The 22,047-nt window shown below is 30.5% G+C and overlaps 1 protein-coding gene and 2 long non-coding RNA genes across 3 annotated transcripts; 2 read left to right on the top strand and 1 right to left on the bottom strand.

The window, feature by feature from the left end:
• The first annotated feature begins 1,773 nt into the window (after positions 1–1,773).
• On the top strand, positions 1,774–4,125 carry LOC135137194 (uncharacterized). Its single transcript, XR_010281782.1, has 3 exons — positions 1,774–1,882; positions 3,825–3,980; positions 4,029–4,125. It is a non-coding gene; the product is annotated as an uncharacterized LOC135137194 (long non-coding RNA).
• A 3,598-nt stretch (positions 4,126–7,723) lies between these two features.
• Positions 7,724–9,526, top strand: LOC135137282 (toll-like receptor Tollo). The gene is made up of 2 exons (XM_064066903.1): positions 7,724–7,801; positions 7,857–9,526. Exon 2 carries the CDS (start codon positions 7,857–7,859, stop codon positions 9,381–9,383), a length of 1,527 nt encoding a protein of 508 aa, XP_063922973.1. The 5' UTR covers positions 7,724–7,801; the 3' UTR covers positions 9,384–9,526.
• An 8,970-nt stretch (positions 9,527–18,496) lies between these two features.
• On the bottom strand, positions 18,497–19,493 carry LOC135137446 (uncharacterized). Its single transcript, XR_010281809.1, has 4 exons — positions 19,400–19,493; positions 19,264–19,350; positions 18,591–18,667; positions 18,497–18,544 (listed from the first exon to the last, which is right to left on the bottom strand). It is a non-coding gene; the product is annotated as an uncharacterized LOC135137446 (long non-coding RNA).
• Between the last annotated feature and the right edge of the window lie 2,554 nt (positions 19,494–22,047).

Genomic DNA, 22,047 nt, shown 5'->3' with positions numbered 1-22,047 from the left:
ATCAAGAATGTAACACTCGTTAATCAAAATTTATCCGCTTTTACCCTCCACAAAAGTAATGAAGAAAATTCTGTGGAATAGAATTATATTATTTTGTCCAAAATATGCAAAATATTATGAATCTATACTTTTGATTAATCAATAGGTACTTTCATATTTTTTTGTTTTACTTATTCAGGATGACTCAAAAAAATTAATGATTGAGTTAATTTGTTGTATTGATCAATTCAGGAATGGCTCACCGTAATTTTCCAAAGATTTGAGTATACAGTATTGTTATTATTAGTACTACACTGCACCCATTCAAATTGATATACATGTCCTTGCTAAAATGTTGATGACGTAATAACAAAATTTTGTAATATTAAAAAGTCACTTGGAATATGCGCATAGCATGCTTCTGCACTTCAACAGTTGTTGGCCTTACATCTCGAAAATAAATTAAGCAAAAAACATTTTTTTGACAAATAATTAGAGTACAACTTCTTGTACCCCTATACCTGATTTCAGTTGATTTGTACAGTTGGTTCTCAAGCTATTTAACCGTTTCCATACATTCTGGCGACCCTGTATATGCTAAAAATTTAAGAAAGTTTCTTTGCATTCGCAATGCACATCATAAACTGGATACCACACTAACACACCATATTCCAATTTCGAACTAATTGAGGAATAAAACAGTCTAATACGAGTACTTACATTACAAAAATCTTTACAGTTTCTAGAGATGAAGGCATAGGTTTCGTAAGCATTGGCCACAGTTGCGTTGATGTGATCAACAAAGGTAAATTTATAGTCGAAAATTATTCCCAAACCCTTAATAGTATAACACCTCTCATAAATATTTTTATGTCGTCCGCATATAGTAAACAACGACTTTCCAATGAAGATGTTATGTCATTAATAAAAAGGATAAACAAAAGAGGTCCAAGAACTGATCCTTGAGGAACGCCTGATGTTGTATTTATTTCTACTGATTTAAATCCTTTACAGATTTCAAACTGCGTTCTACCAAAAAGATACGACTTCATCAAGTCTAACAGACGATCGCATAAATCAAAAGAATTGAATTTGTTAATTAACTTGAAATGATCAATCCTAGAGAGTGGTTAATTTTGATTTTATTAAATTTATTTTATCTAATGAAAAAATAACGCTCAACTTCTGCATTTACTATCCACCAGATGTTTGGGGGGTGCAGTCGGACCTTTGTTGGTTTGGTTTGTCTATGAGTCGGACGATCCCTTTTTTCCGCATTTATGGTTATTGCACTTCACACTCACAGTGAAGCTGTCGAATTCCATTTAGCCATTTCGTTTACAACCACCGAACTTTGTCGTGAATCCGTAACTCACTTCATTTTTAATGCAGTTTTGTGAAATTGTGCCATTCAGCGTGGGTTGAATTTACACTAGGTAAGTTAATATAATTCTAATGAAGTAATCATTTTAATTTTTACATGCTTCTGTTGTTTTTGATAACTGTACGTAAATAACAACAACAGTTTTTTCAGACAAGCTGGAAATACCACCATTAATCACTGAAGATACTCCCGCTGATTTTGAAGAACTTACGGTGATGGTTTTTGAGAGTGAGGCGCTTTGCCATAACATGTTGCAAAGGTATGTTACTGCAATTTTTTATGAACTAGGTGCTAATGAACATAATTTTACTCTAGACTTGAAACAAATACAAAAAATATGTGCGAAATAAAAGAAATTCTAAAGGAAACGAGTGAACAAATCTCCAATATGAAAACGTCATCAAATGTGACAAATCAAAAAGAAAACAGTAATAGAAGATATGCCGCCAAGACCACAAGTAACCAAATTTTGAGGAATTAGAAGATTATCTCTGCCTACTACAACAAGCAGGTTTCTTTGTAAGTTAAAAAAATACAATTAGTCCATTCAAATTAGCGATCAACCTCGGAATGAGAGATAATAAGCTGAATTTTCGTATATACCTTCATTTTAGCGTTCTAAAAGTTGTCTCAAAAGTCTCATAAAATCTCGTGTCTGCGTCGTAAGTTATTCAAGGTCAAAGGTCAAGAAAAACATTATTTTGCGATTATCTCGGTTTCTATTGCTCTAATGATGTTAACACTTATTATCATAATTGTAGAGCACAAAATTTGGGACAAATTTTATTTGAAACATTTTTTTATACACTTAATCGTTTTTGAGATAGAGGGCAGTGGGCGCGCAGCGTTCATCCATACATACTGTAATGCAATCAACCGTGAATATCTGTGAATACTACCTTGAATTTTGAAAAATTTGTATTATTTATCAGTTAATACATTGCATTTAATAACATTTTGCATATTTTCAATACATTTATTTAATGATACTTACCTACTTTGTGTAATTAAAAACTCTTTAAATGACATATTTATTGTAGGTATATCTTAGGTTAGATTATTATATATCTTAAAGTTATATTAATTTTTTCAAAGTAAATTTTAAGGAAGTAAAACGAGTTAATATATTTTAATTTTATCTTTATTCAGCAGCTGTACATTTCTTACGATTGAAATTGAATTGCAGTGAAAATCTATAAATTTTTAATAATTTAAAGAACAAAAGTATCAATTTTCTTCTTCTTCACCGTCATCTTCTGGACGTTCGGGAATTTCTGTTTCATCGTCGTCATCTTCGGTGCCCTGAATTGTTGTTTCCAGACCTTCCAGTTATAATCATGATAGAAAAATAAGTATTTAAAAACTTACACATTTTAAAGATATAAATAAATTGAGATATACAATAAATATTTCATTAAATGAGTTTTTAATTACACAAAGTAGGTAAGTATTATTCTATGAATATATTGAAAATATGTAAAATGTTATTAAATACAATGTATTAATTGATCAATAATACAAATTATTCAAAATTCAAGGTAGTATTCACAGATATTCACGGTTGATTGCATTACAGTACGTATGGACGAGCGCTGCGCGCTCACTGTCCTCTATCTCAAAAACGATTGAGCGAATGAAAAAATATTTCAAATCAAATTTGTTCCAAATTTTGTGCTCTACAATTATGATAATAATTGTTAACATCATTGGAGCAATAGAAACTGAGATAATTGCAAAAAACTGTTTATCTTGACCTTTGACCTTGAATAACTTACGACGCAGACACGAGATTTTATGAGACTTTTGAGACAACTTTTAGAACGCCAAAATTAAGGCGTATACAAAAATTCAGCTTATTGTCTCTCATTCCGAGGTTGATCCCTTTTTTTATGCTAAAATGACTGGACTAAATATATTTATATGTACTTACATATAACATAATTTTGGATATTATATACAGGTAGATGCCTGTAATACTATAACACTTTTTAGTCACCTACTAAACATGACACATTTCGCTTAACACGTTACATACATAGTGGGTTGCAGAAAAGTCTTATAGTGAAGCACCGTGTATGTTATACATACGCGGTGACTTCCAAATAAATTCGGAAAAAAAAACCTTTAATTGTCACACGGATTCAAAGTAATTAAATTGCTGCTCCAGTTTCAAGAAACAAATACGGAACATCTTGTTAAATGTAAATCATACGGCAATGATTTATTCAGTTTCCATTGTGACTAAATTTTTTCTTTATTTTTGCTGTGTGTTGCTTAGATGAAAACAAATGGCACTGAATGAGGTGTAGATCTTGATATTTTTTCCCCTGAATTAGGACTAGATAAAAGAAATTACTTAAAATTTTCTCTACTTCGTGATGTTGTGGTTTTATTTTCCGAACTTATTTCAGAGTCACTCGATATATACACATAAAAATATTTTCTTCTTTTCTTATTTCAGGAACTGCTATCGTCCCAGATAGGTGGTAATGGGAAAAAGAACAATGTGGGGGGTATATTAAAAAAAAAATAAAAATTCAGTGAATTTGCTGTAGCTTGTTTGTTCGGTAGGAAAATTCCAAAATGGCTGGGACAAAAACAATGAATATTATGAAAGGTATTTTTTTTGCAATAAATATAATTATTACAATTTTTATTTTTGAAGAAATTACAATGAAGACCCATTCCGCAATAGAAAAAGAAGTAGAACAACGCTGCTCAGAGTGGCTACGGCATTCTAGTCAACGCCTGAAGAAAGAAAAAACAACGAGAGTTTATAGTTTCTGTGTCTTTTTTTAAGTGTAAATTATATTGTATTATTTTCGAATTAGGAAATCATATATATATTTATTTATTTATATTATGAATTTATATTAATTTTTATATTTTATTACTTATTACATATTATATTTTTTCAAATATTGAATAAAACAATAATTTACTGTAAGCTCTAAATTTTACTCTCCATATCCATATCCCTAAATGGTAACTAGATTTTCTGAAATGCCTATTCATATCGCATAGATCATGTTAATAAAATATACTGAGAGTCATATGTTTACGATGTTGCGATATATACGTAACGTCTATGTCCATTTAATACGTTATATTGGCGTTTAAAATAAAACGTAACAGATACATACAATATAGAGAATCTAGCGACATACTAACACAACGTTATGATGATGTACCAGCGAGCACGTCTCTAGTCTGAAACAGTGTGGATGTCACCAGTATGTTACAAGCATGGGTCACTGTTGATTACATTACATAGCACAGGGAAAGCAAATGTACGCAGTTTGGGATGTAACAGCTAACAAGATCGTAGACAGAGTTAAGTGGCATTAACATCGTTACGACGTAACTGTGTTTACTGGGTAATTGCAGGGGCTTTTAACGTGCCTGCGTTTTTAATGGATCCGCTCAATCGATACACCATACATTTGAATAATTTCAAGGGTTTTCACAATCTAGATCAGTTTAATAGTATTAAAAATCGTTATGGTCATGTATTTGATCTTATTTTCTCTAAAATCTTAAATGTATAGTTGAAAAATCTGACTTTCCACTAGTACAGGAAGATGCTCATCACCCTTCACTTTCTATTGATATTGAATTTCAGGTTAAATCGCAACATGTTTCTTTAAAAGTCACTAATAATCAATTTAATTTCAAAAAAGCGAATTTCCGTGTTTTCTACAATGAACTTCTGTCAGTAAACTGAGATTTTTTAAATTCTTTTAATAATGTTGACCAAGCATACTAGCATTTTACAGCGTTTTAAATAACATTCTAGAAGAATATGTGTTCAAATTTAAAGTTAAAGGCAAGCGTCTTTTTTATAATTATCCTGCTTGGTTTAATTTCGAAATAATTGAATGCATACGTACAAAATTATTTAAATTATGGAAAATGTATAAAAAACATCAAACTCAATATTACTAGGACTCATTTAAATATTACTGCTCCCCTACCAAAAGTCTGAATCAGCTTACAAAAATTTTATTTCCAAAAGTGAGGCAGATGTTATCACTAATCCAAATGCATTTTGGTCTTTTATTCAAAGTAGACAAGGACAAACACGAATCCCTGGATGTATGCTGTATATTGTATAATGATTGTGAACTTTCCGAGCCTCAAGAAATTGTTGATGCGTTTGCAAATTACTTTAATAGTCTCTATATTGAATATTTTGCTTCCAATGTTCCGTCGTTTATGGAAATATCCGGCAATTCTAACTCTCCTATTTATATTACTTAATAGTTTTCCTGAATGTGCAGTTCTCGCAGCCCTAAAACGTTCGAAAAACACTGACCACAGGTCCGGACATAGTTACGAAACAATTTCCTTCTATGTGGAAGAAAGTCCAGTGTTTAAGAAAGGTAATGTCAATGAGATTAGTAACTACAGGTCTATTATTGTCTAACTTCGCAAAAATTTTTGAGTCAGTTTTATATAAATATATTTATTCCTCAATTAGTTCGCATTCGGTTTGTTAAGAAAAGATCTACAATTACCAATCTGGCTTGTTTTGCTCCATATGTCTCAGATGTAAATTATACTGATTTTCAAAAGGCTTTCGACACAATAGATTTCTTTATTTTGCTAAAAAAATTACGTCATTATGGTTTCATCGATTCTCTATTTACCCTTAAAGTCATACTTATTTGATCGAGGAACAGTTGTAAGATATCACAATCATCATTCTTCTCCATTTGTCCCAACATCCGGAGTTCCACAGGGTTCTTACTTAGGACCAATATTATTTTTAATATTTATAAATGATATAGATGATGTGACATCTTCAGAAAAATTATATTTAAGAACAAAAAACAAAGTTACAGCTCCAGATTAATTTTTTGCCTTCTTTAGGAAGATAGTTCAAACCTTAATATTGCAAATTTTGTTCAAAATCGTCTTCACTAAATTGCTGAGAACACACCCTTGTATTTTTTACTTTAAAAGAGTCCGAAGGACAACAAGAAATAACTGCCGTCTAACGTTGTTACTTGGAAACGAATAAAATTTTATGTTTTCGAAAATGTTTTGATTGATTATCACCCAAAAACGGCACAACGCATAGTTCTAACTTCATTAAAACTAGTAAAAAATAACGTGCACATAATAACTTTCTAAAAAATACGTGAAGGACAGAAAAACATTACAGAAGACGCGTGAAATACCCGTGTTTACTCTCTGAGTGACGTCATTCTCCCATTCCGTACGTGCGCAGTATTATACCTGCTATTATTGTACACTGTTATACTTGTCTTCCAAACTGATATCTTAGTACTGAAAAGAGAATTACCATTTAACCCATTTTTTTTTTTAGATCGACATCGACATAATTTTTTATTTTCTTCATAAAAATGTCAAGAAACCCAGTGGGGCAAGACAATGAACTTACGGTACAGTCTTACGGCGTTACATAGGCAACCCAAAATGCGATATTCAATATCTACTAGTAGGAGAGAAATTTAATTTCACAGTTCGGAAGCAAGTACATAATGACAACTTCTCGAGCTAGTAGTGAAAAAATCCCGTTATTACAGTTTTTAGAAAAAAAACAGAATAATGGAATTCAAACATAATTAAAGAAAATATAAGATAATTTCACTGAAGTTGTGTTTTTGAATGTCCACAATTGATAAAATCTGCCATAAAATTTATAAATTGTGCTCTGGCCGAATATGAGACGGTGTCGGATTGTTGCAGCAAAATTTTGCGCAATTTCCCTGTTGTTGATAGGCTTTTAATGTATCCATCAGTGACCATTTACACTTTTTCTTTAATTGTGTACCATGGCATGTTGACGAATTTTGGTCACTAAAAACCAGTAGTCAAATTTTAGAAACGTCTGGTAAACGTCTGCTTTTACATGACTGCCTACAATATTACCGACAAAAATATCCAAATAATTTTTTTTTTTTAAGAAATATCCTTTAATTTAAAAGCATAACCTTTAATAAAATCGACAAAAGATGACCCAAATTACATCCAGTAAAAATTTCAAGTCTGAATTTTTACTCAAGGGTAAGTTGACATGTTGTATAAAATTTAACATAAAAATCCCTATGGCCGCTTTAAAAAAAAATGCACTATATATTTACATTGAGTTTTGAAAAAATTTTATTTGCTGAAGATTTAAAATTTATAAATGAAGAACTAATATCAAGGTCATTTTTAATGATAACCTTTTTGACAAGCTGATAATAGTACACAGAAAGAATTGCATTAAGATTACTGTAAATTATTAAATCATATGAACCGTTTTAAAGCTAATTGTAATCAAATCTAAACAACAAGGATTTCTTAAAATTGTTGTTATGAGAAATAACAGATAAGTGTACTATAAAATACGCGTTTGATAAAAGAGACGCACAAATAAATATCTGCAATTTCAAAAATAAGTGTGGTTAATAAAAACACGATCATCCGGTGAGTTTAAATTATGATATTTTTTAGACGATTATTATCTTTTTTTTTCTTTTAGATGCACTATTATAAATTCCTTCTAATTTTTGCATGCTGCTTATCAGTAAATGCAGTGTGTGAAGATGCATTTAGCTATAAATATGTATACAAACCCCGCGTCTATCGATTTGGTTTTACGCGATTCTACCATGACTGTACAGGGTTTGGAACAGGTTTCCATTCAGACAGAATTCGCACTCTCAGATTTGTCGACACTCAAATAATTACCTGTTCTGATGCATCTCTGAATATTACTTTAAACTACACCTATGCACACCAAGCACCAAATCATCACCTGATTATTGCAAATTCCACCTTCCCGGTGATTGTTGCTAATTCTTCTTTATTTCGCTTTCACGGTTTTAAAAAGTTGACTTTAAGTAAGATAGGAATTGAAGACATAGAAATTGGGGCTCTTGAACACGTACAATCTGTACAGGATTTGAATCTTAGCTTTAATAAACTAATAACAATACCAGAAGAAATTTTAAATACATTGACAGAATTAAGGATATTGGATGTTTCAAACAATCGCATATCTGATCTGTCGAATGCTAACTTCTCAAATTTGGTACATTTGACGCATCTTACGTTGGCAGGAAATAATATTAAAGACTTACATGGCAACATGTTTGAAGGTTTGGTATCCTTGGAAAGCATAGATATTTCGAACAATCCTCTAGCTAAATTTGAAGATGTGAATTTCAAATCTCTCATGAACTTTATAGCACGTAATACATCTCTAAGAACATTTGACACTGATTTATCAAATTTTACTCTGTACTCTATGGATATTTCAAATAGCAACTTGGAGATTATCAATTTTGATAAACTACCGAAGATACAGTTCCTTGAAATGAAGAATACTAGTTTGAGGCAAATTCAAAACTTGAATAAACTTCACAGCCAGACAACAAATTTACGTCACAATGTTATTTCAACTTTGGATGAAATTCCTGCTAACATCAAGGAGTTAGATTTAAGCTACAACAAAATCAAAAGGGTGAAATATACAAAACAATCTCAGCAAAAATCGATCAATACCACTTCCTTGAATCTTGCATTTAATGCAATTTCTGAAATTGAACCGTACGTTTTTGGGAATCTAAAACTATTAAGAAAATTGGTTGTTAGCAACAATAACTTAGAAATTTTGCATGAAAATACTATTGTGGATTGTCCTTCTTTAACGATTGTTGATTTTTCTTTTAACAAAATAAGTCATATCAAATTACGTGCATTCAATATGGTTCCAGCTTTATCAAGTTTAAATCTATCCCACAACAAACTAAAGGCTTTAAATTTGGACATTTTGCCTCGTGGAAACAAAGTTTGGAGCTTATATATCAACAACAACGAAATAACGAATCTAGATGTAGAAATTTTTCAAGATGTTTTCTCTAACGTAAATTGGATAACAATAAATCATAATCCATGGTCGTGTAAACATTGGCGCAATATTCTCGACAGTCTTCAAAGAAGATACATTAAAATAAACGATGTTCAACATGGTAAGCTTTACAACTCGGAAGGATTATCTTGCTAGTTGATTTTAAACAATTGAAGTTTACTTTAGTTGTTTTCCTACAACTGCAACATCTAGGTACATTATTATTTTAGTGAAATTCTCGTCTTATTAAGTTAAATATGTAAAAATATACTTCATTTTTTACTTGTTATATTCAAGAAATAAATTATACTGGGTGAATGCGAAATATATGCAATAATTTTAACCACGGCATCCCCTACCTTCGAAGTGTCGAAATATAGAAAAAACAAATTAAAAATCGAATGGGGCCAAACCCCATAAACCACCCTCGATACGAAGTCACTGATCCACCTTGTAAACCAATAAAGATATCAAAAATACTGTTGGCTCACGATATGGCCATCTTGGCAAGTACGGAAAGATAATTACAAAACAATATAAAGGTGTTAAAGAAAGAATTACAAAAAATTACTACACGTATGTATGTAATAATGACAAAATTCGTCATCTCAACAAAAAAAATACCCAACATCAGAATAAATAATAATCAAACTATCGAACAAGTATAACAGTTGAAATATCTGGATACAGTGGCAAAAAGTAAATAAAAGTTTTACCCAGAAATGAAAGAAAAAACAGAAATCGTGGGCCAAACATTTAGTACTATCAGAAGTTTTTGGGAAAAAGCGAAATTGCAAAAAATTTTAAAAAGGAAGTAAAAAGTTTTCCTTGCAGCTGAAGTCAAACATTCAAACAAATTCAATGTGTTAAAAAAATCTACGAGGATTGGATTCAGATTCACGCGAGTAAGTTGAGCTCGAGGCGTCGAAAATTCGCACGTACCTATTACACGCGTAACCCAAATATCGGTTACGTGACATTCACGATAAATACGGCACAAAAACTTTTGTAAAGTAATTGTGCTAAAAATCAAGGCGGATTCATAAACCAAAAATACTGGAGTATGTTATTTTATGTAATTGAAATAGTATGTACAATGAAACATTGTTGGTGGGGATGATTAAACAAAGTTTGGTTGGTGTTTTATCATCTAGACGATATTCCGGGCACAATCGGTGCTATAGTTTCAAATATTATCTGTCTAATAAAAATGGACACACACAAAATGACGACAGACAGGCGGAAAGGTGGGTCCTACTTTTTCATACTCTAGGGTTATAAAAAGCCGAAATAATGATGTAATTAGATCTAATTTAAATGTAAAACCAACGTACAGTGACAGATGTAATAAAGACAGAGGCAAAAATAGAAGAAACAAGCAAGCCAAGAAAAACATGAAAAAGAAACGTAGAATACGCAGAAGAAAGAGAATACCAAGGAGAGGTATAAAATGAATATCATGTGCTCATTTTGTTTTTTAGCAGCACCCAAGTTCGAACTACACAACTAGGTTAATCTTTTCCGCGAAAGAGTAAAACACTACGCACTTAGAATTATTTTGGATGATAAAAACAAAAATGGTGAATGATTTGTAAATAAAATGTAAGTTAACACAGACAACTCTAAGTAATTATAGTACGCTAACTAGCTAAATACCTAAAATTAATGTCGTGAAAAATTGTGGGCACAATCTCCCAAAAAATCCGTAAATTAATAAAATTATAGTTATGGGCTTAAATAATTTTTATATGCTAAGAAGTACAACTAATTCCATGGAATTAATTGCGTGAAAATGCAAAAAAAATCTGCATCGAATGACATTTTTAGCTACAGCTTTAAACACTCAGAATACGGGCATAACGAGATCCAGTCCTCGAGAAAAGTGTGCGAGAGAAATTTTCTGGTATCTCGAGTAGGTAGGTACCTAAACGTATAAAAAAACGCAAGCATCACATAAAAAATTACAAATTCTCGAAATAATTTTATTTAAAATTGAATTAATGATATGGAAAACACAGGTTTGATGAAACCCTCTAAGAACCACCTAAAAATTTGCGATTCAACTTTAAAACTGGAGTCGTGAAGTATAATAACAGAAAACTATTAAATTCAACATTTCGTCGAAAACGTTCTCAATAACGTAATGTGGATAAGAATTATATGAACGGCTTTGTTATCCATTTTTAGCCCACTTAAAACTACCACAGATGTTAGACATTATCTTGCATCAATCTCGGTTCTTGGGTACAAAACTAAACCGAGAACGAAATTAATCCACCGTTACACAAAAATTTGCAGGAAACTGTTCAAATTAAAAAAAAAAACAATGCATTATGCATTTAAAAGAAAAATTTTGGGAACATGATAAACATAATCTCTGTTCTAAATACTCCAGCAATAATAATAAAAAAATGCACTAGATGATTCTAATTACGTGATAACGATAATGAGTGATTTATAGTATTAAGCCACTTATTGTGTTAAACGCATGAATAACAAGTTAATACCGTGTTTACCAGGGAGTATCTGATACAGGTAGGTGAAAATTATTGTCATAGTCACCCATGATAGTGATAAAAATTTAGGATCTAGTCTTACACTGTGATAATAAACTTAAAATATACGTACATCAGAAGACGTAGATATATACTTAAAAATGAATTCTAAATTCCAAAGGAACAGTGCTGAAATCTTTATAAGAAAAAAATTTAATATTTAATATCTTATTAATTGCACTGTAAGAGTAAATAAACATAGGTATCCAGTGACGTTAAATAAAATCTCCTCCTTGAAATTATAAAAACACTAAAAGTGGTGATCTCAAACAAACAGAGGACGATTTTTATTTTGGAAAGAAAAAGGATTTACGTCAATGACAGGTTGGAATCGCTGCCAGTCTAATCAGAACTAGACTACTAGAGTACCTAAATAATATTTTAATAAGAGTATGGCAAACACTGATATTTGCCAACAATTTTTGATGCAAAATTTAGTTTTATATCAAACAATCAGTAGCGTCCCAAGTAAAATTTTGATATTGAGAAAAAAAAATATTTCAGTAGTAATTAATGATGATTAAATTCTCATAATCTTTAATAAATAAAATAAAGGAATCATTTATTTAAGTTAAAGTATAATTTGATGAGAATATTCTTTATTGAATTTAAAATAATTGATTCAACAAAATGTTTTTATATATTTTAAAACTCAAACTTTTCTATATAAATGTTCCATTGTGGCTTTTGCTGGACTATTTTAGTTTCTGCTATTTACTTATTTGATTTTTTACTCTTTTACTTCAGATTTTTAAGCGGTGCACATTCTTTCTACAAACTTAGTTTTTGCATTACAACATGAGGGAAATTTTATCATCTGATACACTGCATCAACGCTCACATCTTTCTTCTTGATTTCTAAAACATTACAAGTGCAAACATTTTTGATGAAAGTTTGTTCCACTAAAGTTGCCATCTGAAAAGTATTATAAGAAATATATAGTGCAGTGAACCATTTTTATATTATTTTAAAACCACAAACTTTGTGTAAGGTCTAATCGTATTTTTCTTAGAACGTAAAGCATCTAAACAATTTTAAAATTTTTTCGAGTTTTCATACCTTTATTTACATAACCACTACTAAAAAGAGCAGATTTTCTCTTAAAGAAGGTTGTTTTTTTTTTAATCCAGTCATTAGATAAAATCACACAATCTCTTTTAGTAACCATATCTTTTTTTAATTACTTCTAATAAATTTTGAAAAACAATCTAAAGGTAAAGAAGCTTCATAGCTGCTGCTGCATTGTGAAACACACAACAGTTTGAAATCATATTTAAACCGATTTGCTAACGGGATGCGATGTCTTAATAAATATAATTAGTGAGAATATATTCTCAAAACAATCTTGAGAAAATCGTGAGCTTAATAAATAAGAATATTTTTTTCGTTTAAAAACTAGTCTTGATACAAAATGCTGCAGTTAAGATCACACCAGTTGGAATAGGTTTCCACACTGCCCTTCCAGATAATGCGGGGCCACTTTTAATTTGGATATTGGTATTGAATTTGCTTAAAACCGATATTGTAGATCTAGAACTAATTAATTAATTGGAACCATTTGTATACATATCAATAAAAACAGCTGTCGTTATTGCAGATTGATGTCCTCCTTTCTCTGAATCATACAACTACTAACATTTCGATTGGTAAAATTTAATGAATTTGAAACTTTCATTTTGTTAAAATATCCGGAATTTAAAAGAGCGCTAATTAAATCAGGTGCAAATTTTAAATCAAAATTGTCTTCTTCATCACAATTTTGTATGTGTTCGAGTTTGACTAAAATACATGGTAAATTATATTTTTATAGATAATAATCCACTAATTGGATAATTTAATTTTGCACCAAACATTGTTTCATATTTTTTAGTAAATGAGGATCATCTGCTTGAAGGTCTTGTATTTCTCCAGTGCCTGGGTTTATAACAAAATTTTTAGTAGTAGTAATTTTTTCCTACACTAATTCCAAGTTTTTTCCACATCGCCTGATTTGCTGGTCCCACATCGGAAGTTGCTGAACCCGTATATCGAACCCTACTCAAGTAATTTTGCGAACATTTTCTGGTAGAATATCAGCCAAAACTACTATCTTCAGTGTAATGAATAATCAAATGGTGTGCGGAGTGCTCGGGTGTTCATTAACTTCGCAGTGCGTTGGATCTGGTTTTAAGTGGTAAAGATTAAGAATTGATGTTTGGTATTTTCACAGATTGTTATTAAGAGGTCTTTCTGCCGTAAGGCACAGTTATAAAAATAGTACTCTATAGTATAGACTCCTAATTAACAAAATATTAAAAACGGTAAATTTCTAATAATCAATATTTAAAAAAGTTCTCCATCACGCATTTACACACTAAAAAATAAATGGTTCCACGAATTATAATAACGGCAATTCCTACAATATTTTGTGGTCATATATAGGACAATGATTATTTTAGTTACAAACATCATGAATTTATTGTTAATTTTTATGGTTACAAGAACTTTAAAATATTGTAAATCTGTTAACCACAAAACTGTGGTTATAAAAGCCAAAAATGTTGTACTTGCTGGAACCATATTCTACGGTCTTATTAAACAAAATTTGATAATTGTCGTAACAAAAAATTATGTATTTCAACTGTAATAAATGATATCATGAACGATATTTTATGGTTGTTACTGCCGCACCATTAATTAATTAATTAATTAATTGATTAGCACTTTTGGAAGGAATTAAACAAAAACTCGTATTTTATTGAAAGCATAGGTATATTGAATATAAAATGAAAATATAAACATAAACATATAAAGAAAATTAAACAATACTTCTTAACATTATAGAAACATATTTATATATTAGGCTATTACATAATATATATATATGATGAATATATGTACTTCAGTTGTTATGTCTGTTTAGACAGAACTATTTATATTAATTAAACTATTTCCATCGTATGACATATGGTATAAACAATTGACGTGTAACTTATCAATCTCCTGAAGTTCCTCTGTTTTAATGTCATTTTGTAATTTAACATAATATGCATGTAAATGCTGATCATAACCTAAAGTTTCAAATAACTGGAACGTTATCTTTATAATATCAACTTCAGTTTCAGCAATAGAACATACACTGCCAAAAACTGGATGTGATTCTGTGAGATACACTATTAAAATAGTCCCGTGTTTTATTAGTTTGTCATAAACTTTTATCCATTTATAAATAAATCCTTTTTGTTTGTTATATTCTGTAATTGTAGATTTTTCAATAAATCGGGAAAATCCATCCTTAGATATCAATTTGTTACATAGTTTTAGTTGGTGTCGGATTGCAATTGTTAAGCAAATATTTTTTTTTGAGTAAGAAATATTAGATATATTTTTTAGAGTTCTATGCTTTGATTCGAATCTCATTGACCAAAGATTTATTAAGGGACCAGACATTCGCATAATTAAAGGATAGTGAATCATGTTGTGATGCTTTGGTTTTAAACTGTACCCTAATGAACATAAGATTTGGTGATGTTCTGAAATAAGGTTGTTTAATAAAAGTGTAGAGTCCATATCAAATTTTGAAGATAAAACAATATCTAAAATACTCCGAAGAGATAAATATAATCGCCAATAAATATTATTAGAAGGGACCAAATGACCAACCATGATTCCAAAGAGAGTCACGAAATATAAGGTTTCCGAAGCTGATAATCTTATGTTGCCATTCTTTAAATGATCCTCCTTAATAATAGGTAAATTGCAACGAGCTTTATGATTAAATGCCAAAATCATTTGATTTAAGGCTTCAAGAGAAAATAATTTTGCTTCATATATATAATTTTTCAAAATTATCTCTAGGTCATATTTACAAACCCCTTCTAGGAGATCATGCATTATATCTACTGAAAAATTCCTAATTACGTGAAAATTTCGTAACTGATTCCAAACGGATGGACTTTTAATGCCAGATGAGCTACTGTCGCAACTGGATGTATGAGCGGAATAATTTTCAATATTACGAAATAAGCTCGAATCTTCGGTCAGCTGAGATTTCATCTTAGCTCTATCTACTTTACAGATTCGACAACAACGATTAGCTGTAAAACTTTCAACGAAACCTAATATTGAATTTAATCCAAGGTTGTCGCCAATTATTAATCCCAAAGAAAAATATAAATGGTAATTGATACCGTCTACATTAATTGCAATTCCTACGCTTTTTAAATATTTCAATTCATCTATCACAACCTGAAATATGTTATTTCCTATATCTTTACGAGCACTAGATCGAAACAACTGAACAAAAAATATGTTTTCCAAAAGAGACTGAAATTGTTTTGGAAAGCATGGCACCGAGATGTAAACTACACCTAATTTGTTCACACCAGAATGTGATCCTAAAATATTTCCTGATTCAAAATCGTCAAAATATAAAAATAAGGGAATAACTAATTTCCCAGAGAATGATTTACGGATGTCTTGCCATAAATTACACTGAACAAAATTCTCAAAGAGACTCGTAGAATCCAGAGATTTTATATAATCTAAAGTTGCACTGAAAACATTAGGAAGTTCAAACACACGTTTTAAAACCTTCCGTAAAGGAATGAAAACAGTTGTCTCCTTAATGCTAACATGTTTGGGACACACATTTTCTGAGTAAGTTTGTAGTGATTCAGAAAGAACAATTTCTACAGGTTTAATATATAAGTCGTGTTTTTCTAAATATTTAAATATCATATGTTCTGATCTGAACAACTTAAATTTACTTTGAACATACGAAAAACTTGAAGAAATGTATTCTAATTCATTATTTTTGATATTGCATGGATCAAAAGTTGCTTTTAAAATATGTTCTATCTCTGAAAGTAAATCTCTAACACTAGAGATTATATTTTGCACTTCTGAACGGGGCACTGAGTTACTTTTATATAAGTGAGAAATAAAAAGCGCAATACTACTCTCAATTTGATTTTCCTTATTTGCAATTATGTCATTATATAATCTGTTACTAAAAGGTTCACAATAATCAGAAACTGTTGGTTTTGAAACAACACTATTGGGAGCTGTATGGAATAAAGGTAGTGTAAAATTTGTATCTGGACTACTACACTGACCTGTAACGTTGTTAGACAACCACTGAGTATTCAGAAAGTTTTTTCTGTGAAAATTCGAAAGATGTTTGTAAAAAGAGTTGTATGAACTAAATTCTCTTTGACACGAATACGAAAAAATGCAGCGAATATATTTACCATCATAGGAATGTCTATATTTCATATGCAATAATAATTTTTTTTTTTGAACTTGAAAATTTGTGACAACAATTCATTATTTTTAAATATTACTTCTCACTCTCAGATTCATTACACAAATCAGATATCAGAGCAGAAACAATTGAAGACTTTTTGTCCCACTCTGTCTTTAAATCATAGATGTAAATTTGTATTAACTGCCAAACATGAGAACATTCAGGTGGATATTCTGCAACAATTGCATGAATTATTTTAAAACAAGTGTTTACACTTTTCAAGGCCGATTCAAAAGGATATGTACAGTTATCGATGGAAATATAGCCCTTCAGGTTGTTCAAATCTGGTCCAACAATTGTTATTAGAGGTTGGCATAATTGTTTGGTTTCCGCATATTTTCGATGTCTTCGTTCCAACATCAATTGCATCTCTTCACTGGTTTTCACGTAAGTAATGAAACTGTTCGCTACTTCAACTTTAGACGGTTTCCATTTCTTTTTATTTGTCGTAACAATCACTACTGGCATTAGATACGGTAGTGTTAATAAACTTAGAACAGCAGTGGCGTCTAAACAGAAAATTATTATTAACTCAAATTACAAAGAAATAAATCAATTGGTTTTACCTTCATTCAAAATATTAATGTTTTGATCCGGAAAATGTTGAGTCAGTACGCCTCGGTATTGGGCCAATCGTAATATAATATGTTTTTTTTTATGTATTTCGGCAAAAAATATTTCTGATTTTTTGGGATAAAGATAATTGAAATCAATTTCCAGCTAAAAAAATATACCACCTATAAAAATGTGAACTTACATAATATACTGTTATATTACTTACTAATTGATAACCTAAGAACTTTTCTAAAATTTTATATTCTTGAAAATATTCTTGGATAGTTGTGGTTGTATTCTGGTTATAGCGGGGAATTCTTACACATGTAGTGGCCTTCCATTTAGCCAAAACTTCTGGCCAAGGTTCTGTATTATACCTTAACCAACAACAAAAGTCTTCCACGTCATCCTCGTAATCTTGACTACCTATTAAAAAAAAAAGCGTAGGAATTATATCTTCAAAAATTAATTACATACGTACTCGCTATTTCTACAGTTTCATGAACTTCAAGGCTTGATGATGGACACGCAGTTGTGAGAACGCCAGATTTTTTCAACTTCTTTCTTTGATTATGGTAACGATCAACTAATTTACCCCTCATACACTGGACAGTTTTTTTGTTTTGTCTAACATACGGTATATAGTATGTGGAAATATCTTCGTTCGGGAATTCTTGCTTTATGAGACGGGCTAATTGTAAAAGTCTTCTGGTCGGAATACTAAAATAGCAATTTTTTACAAAAATGTATGTTCGATTTTCAGTTCTTTCGTTAAAACATACTAGGAATTAATGTCTTGTAGTAAATCGTGATCGATTAATAATGCAACGAGATCATCTCTTAATTGCGGTGTTAAATGGCTTTTCTGGGCCAATATATTACGACCTTTTATAGAATTTTGCAAAAATTTTTTCAAATCCTACAAAGCAATGACATCTTACAAAAAAATATATGTGTTTACTTACAAGCTCGTATGTCACTTCCAGATTTGGAAGTTTTTCCAAAAACGAATCACACCGTTTATACGGTACCGGTACAATATCTAAAAACACCATTCAAACATAAAACTTCACTCTTAATAAAATAACAGTAAGTCACTAAGCACCTGGTCCTTGATATTTCATTAAACAACAAAAAATCATCAAAGAATAGAGTGGGTGATTTTACTACGTTGGGCATGCTGATTCTAAATCTGCAATTAGTTTTTTTTTTTTTTGTATACGTTACATTATCGAGATGATCGACATAACTGATGAATGACTAATTGAATTTTATGTTTCTGCGAATATGATCAAACGTGTATATTCATTTCCGATGATTATAAAGCATTTTTATGTACCATTGCATTATTAAAAAATATCAAGTAAAGTGGAATTACGTGACAACGTCGCATTGGAATTTACGGTTCTAAACCTGAGGAAGAAGCCACTGAGAATATATAAAAATATAAGTAAGGTGCTCTATTAAAAAAGCTAAGCTGTGTAGTATGTCTCAGACACAGAACATTCTGTGTAGTTAAAAATAATTTAATGATACTCAAAGAACCGTACAACTTTTCTATTTTCAATAATAATTGAGTTATCGCTTAGTGACTCACCCTGATGTATATATATGTCATTACCAAATATCATACAGTACCTAAAGGTAAATTATCATCCACTCTATAAACTGTAGAGCACGTGCCTTTACTAGTGCTGGGAATGGGTTCTTGTGTCTCTTTGTAAACTAAAATTGTATACATAAAAACATGTTTTCACTTAAAACCATACATTACCTGAAGTATCACTAGGAGCATCATTTGTCTTAACTACTATTGTTTCTAAGCAGTTATTATCTGTTATTACATTTTCTTCGTCAATTCTATTGTACAACTGTCTAAAACCTTCTTTAAATTTAATTCTGTCCCCATACTTTGCAATCAGTTCTTTGAAATCTTGTGAATCTGTGTTAATTTTTGAGAATCTATCGCTTCTTCTGAAAAATAATATTACAACATTTAAAAGTGATGTTAATAAAATTTACAGTTATTTATTCGTTGTTACAGTTATGGAAACGAACAATTTATATTGTACATACTTATGTATGCATTTTGGCAAACCACATTTTAAATTACTTTTAAAAGGAAAAGATACTACACGATTTTGCTTTAATTCTCCAAAATTTAAAAGAAAAAGGTTGGTGAAGATTACAAAACAATACAGTGTTAGTATCAAAAGTGTGTGGCTATGTAAGAAGGTACCTAAGCCAAATATTGCCATCTTAAGGTTTAAAATTTGTTGGCAAATTAAATTTTGAAACCTGAAAGCTATATATAAACGATTGTTACGTGAATACGAGTTGCCCATTATAAAGATAACTTAAAGCCGTATATGATTCAATTGTTTAGAATTTAGGCGATTTTTAGACCTGACAATATAAGGAATATGGCAATATATGGCTCAGACACCGTATAATACCGTTAAAAAAACTAAGACCAAATTTGATTTTATAACTTTTTCAGAAATCAGTCCGTTTGTGCCAGGAAATGTATCAAATGTATCATAAAACATTATTATGGGTTTTACCTAGTACGAACTGAACTGAATAAAAGATTAATCAGAAATTTTTTGGCCATAGCACACTTCAGTGTATGAGTATTTCGAAAAAGATTCCATTTTAACACCATATTTGAATTTTATTATAATTTAGCAATTTTAATTTGAATGGTACCCTGTACCATCAACGTACTCATCAAATAATTATTATGTAGAGTGCGTTCGTAGAGGAACGTCCACAGTGGACACTGTTTTTCTCATCCCTTGACCCCGTTGTGCATAACTAACCCATGACGAGAAAAATATACCAGCATAGATTTTTATTAATCGCACACACTATGATGTTACTTGCATCACGTTACACAATTTGTTTAATTTACAACGGAACAAAGTATTTAACATTAAGATTGTATTATATTAATTGGCATATTTTTAAAGTAATGTTTAAAATAACATATTTTTATGGAAAAATGAACTAATTCAAACATACCTTATCCTTGTATGACTTAAAACAAATGAACACGAAACCGATCGTTGCATCAAGTCTTGATTGCTTACATTGCAACTATTATACTAAATGAAGCACGTATATTTAGCTACTTACCTTCAAATTTAGCAATGAGATGGGACAAACTCCATGCTTGTAAATATTTTTTTACATTTTCCATTGTCACAACACCATAAAATCAATTATCAGTATCACAAAACACCAACTACGTAAACTGTAATTTTTTAATTCTTGGAATAACGAATCAAAACACAAAGACGACTGCGGACGACCACAAATGTGCTGACAATTGTCTGGCACTAAGTGGGAAATTATGCCATTGGTCGAATCGATAGGCGGTTAAATTAAATTTAACTATAATTGTGGTTTGTTCAACAAAAGGTTATAGTATGGCAGATTACTTCCAAACATTATGGTTGTTACAACCATTTAGTAAGAGTTATGTCAAAAGAGTACTACACATATAGTTATTGATACTATATGGTTCATAACCAAAATTGAATGATTGTTACAACTATTTACTTTTTTTCACCTATAATGTTGCCAACAATAAATATGGATATAACAACCAAATTCATTTTAACAATCAGGTATGGTTGCAACATTTTTTAGTGTGTATATCTATAATATTTCTACAATGTCGTCTTGTTATCATTGTAAAAAAACTGGTAAAACCTTCAACTGTGATGCATGTAAACAGTCCCTCTGTAAAGAGTGCGCTGAATTAACATAAACTGAAATAAGGGCATTTGAACTCAAAAATCGAAGAATGCGATTCTATTGTAAAAAATGTGACGGCGCTATAACCCTTATTCCTCAATTGGTAGAACTGGTTAACAACTTACAAACCCAAATTAATGAATTAAAATCTAATATTAAAGCAAACACTAGCAATAAAATAACGAGCGAGGAGGAGATCTTTGCTGAGATAAATGATCGGTTACACCGTTCTAAAAATGTTATAGTGTATAATCTTTCTGAATTTCAAAGTGATGATTTAAACACCAGGATAAATAAAGATAAGGAGTCTGTTTCAAATATATTAAACAGCATGAATTTGCCATTATATGAATTTAAGTCAATAAGATTGGGTACAGCCAAGCAGAACTCTAAACCCAGACCATTAAAACTAATATTTAAAGATGCTAATGAAGCAATGGAAGTTTTAAAAAATAGAAGAAAGGCGCCAAATGATATTAAATTAAACTATGACCAAACCATCCTGCAAAGACAAAAATATAAAATGGTTCGCCAAGAATTGCAAACTAGATTAAGTAATGGGGAACAAAATTTAGCCATAAGGTACATTCGTGGGGAACCTAAGATTATTTCAAAATCTAACAAAAAAAAACTAAATAATTACCCTCTTACTCTTTATTT

The sequence above is a fragment of the Zophobas morio genome, unplaced genomic scaffold (genome assembly GCF_036711695.1).
Source record: "Zophobas morio isolate AGI-343-1 ecotype UQ-CSIRO unplaced genomic scaffold, CSIRO_AGI_Zmor_V1 ptg000029l, whole genome shotgun sequence".
Classification (NCBI taxonomy): Eukaryota; Metazoa; Arthropoda; class Insecta; order Coleoptera; family Tenebrionidae; genus Zophobas; species Zophobas morio.
This window is presented reverse-complemented; position numbering and strand designations above follow the sequence as displayed.

Bases quoted from the DNA above. Each gene is read 5' to 3' on its own strand.
- LOC135137282 (XM_064066903.1), top strand. From the start codon at position 7,857: ATGCACTATTATAAATTCCTTCTAATTTTTGCATGCTGCTTATCAGTA.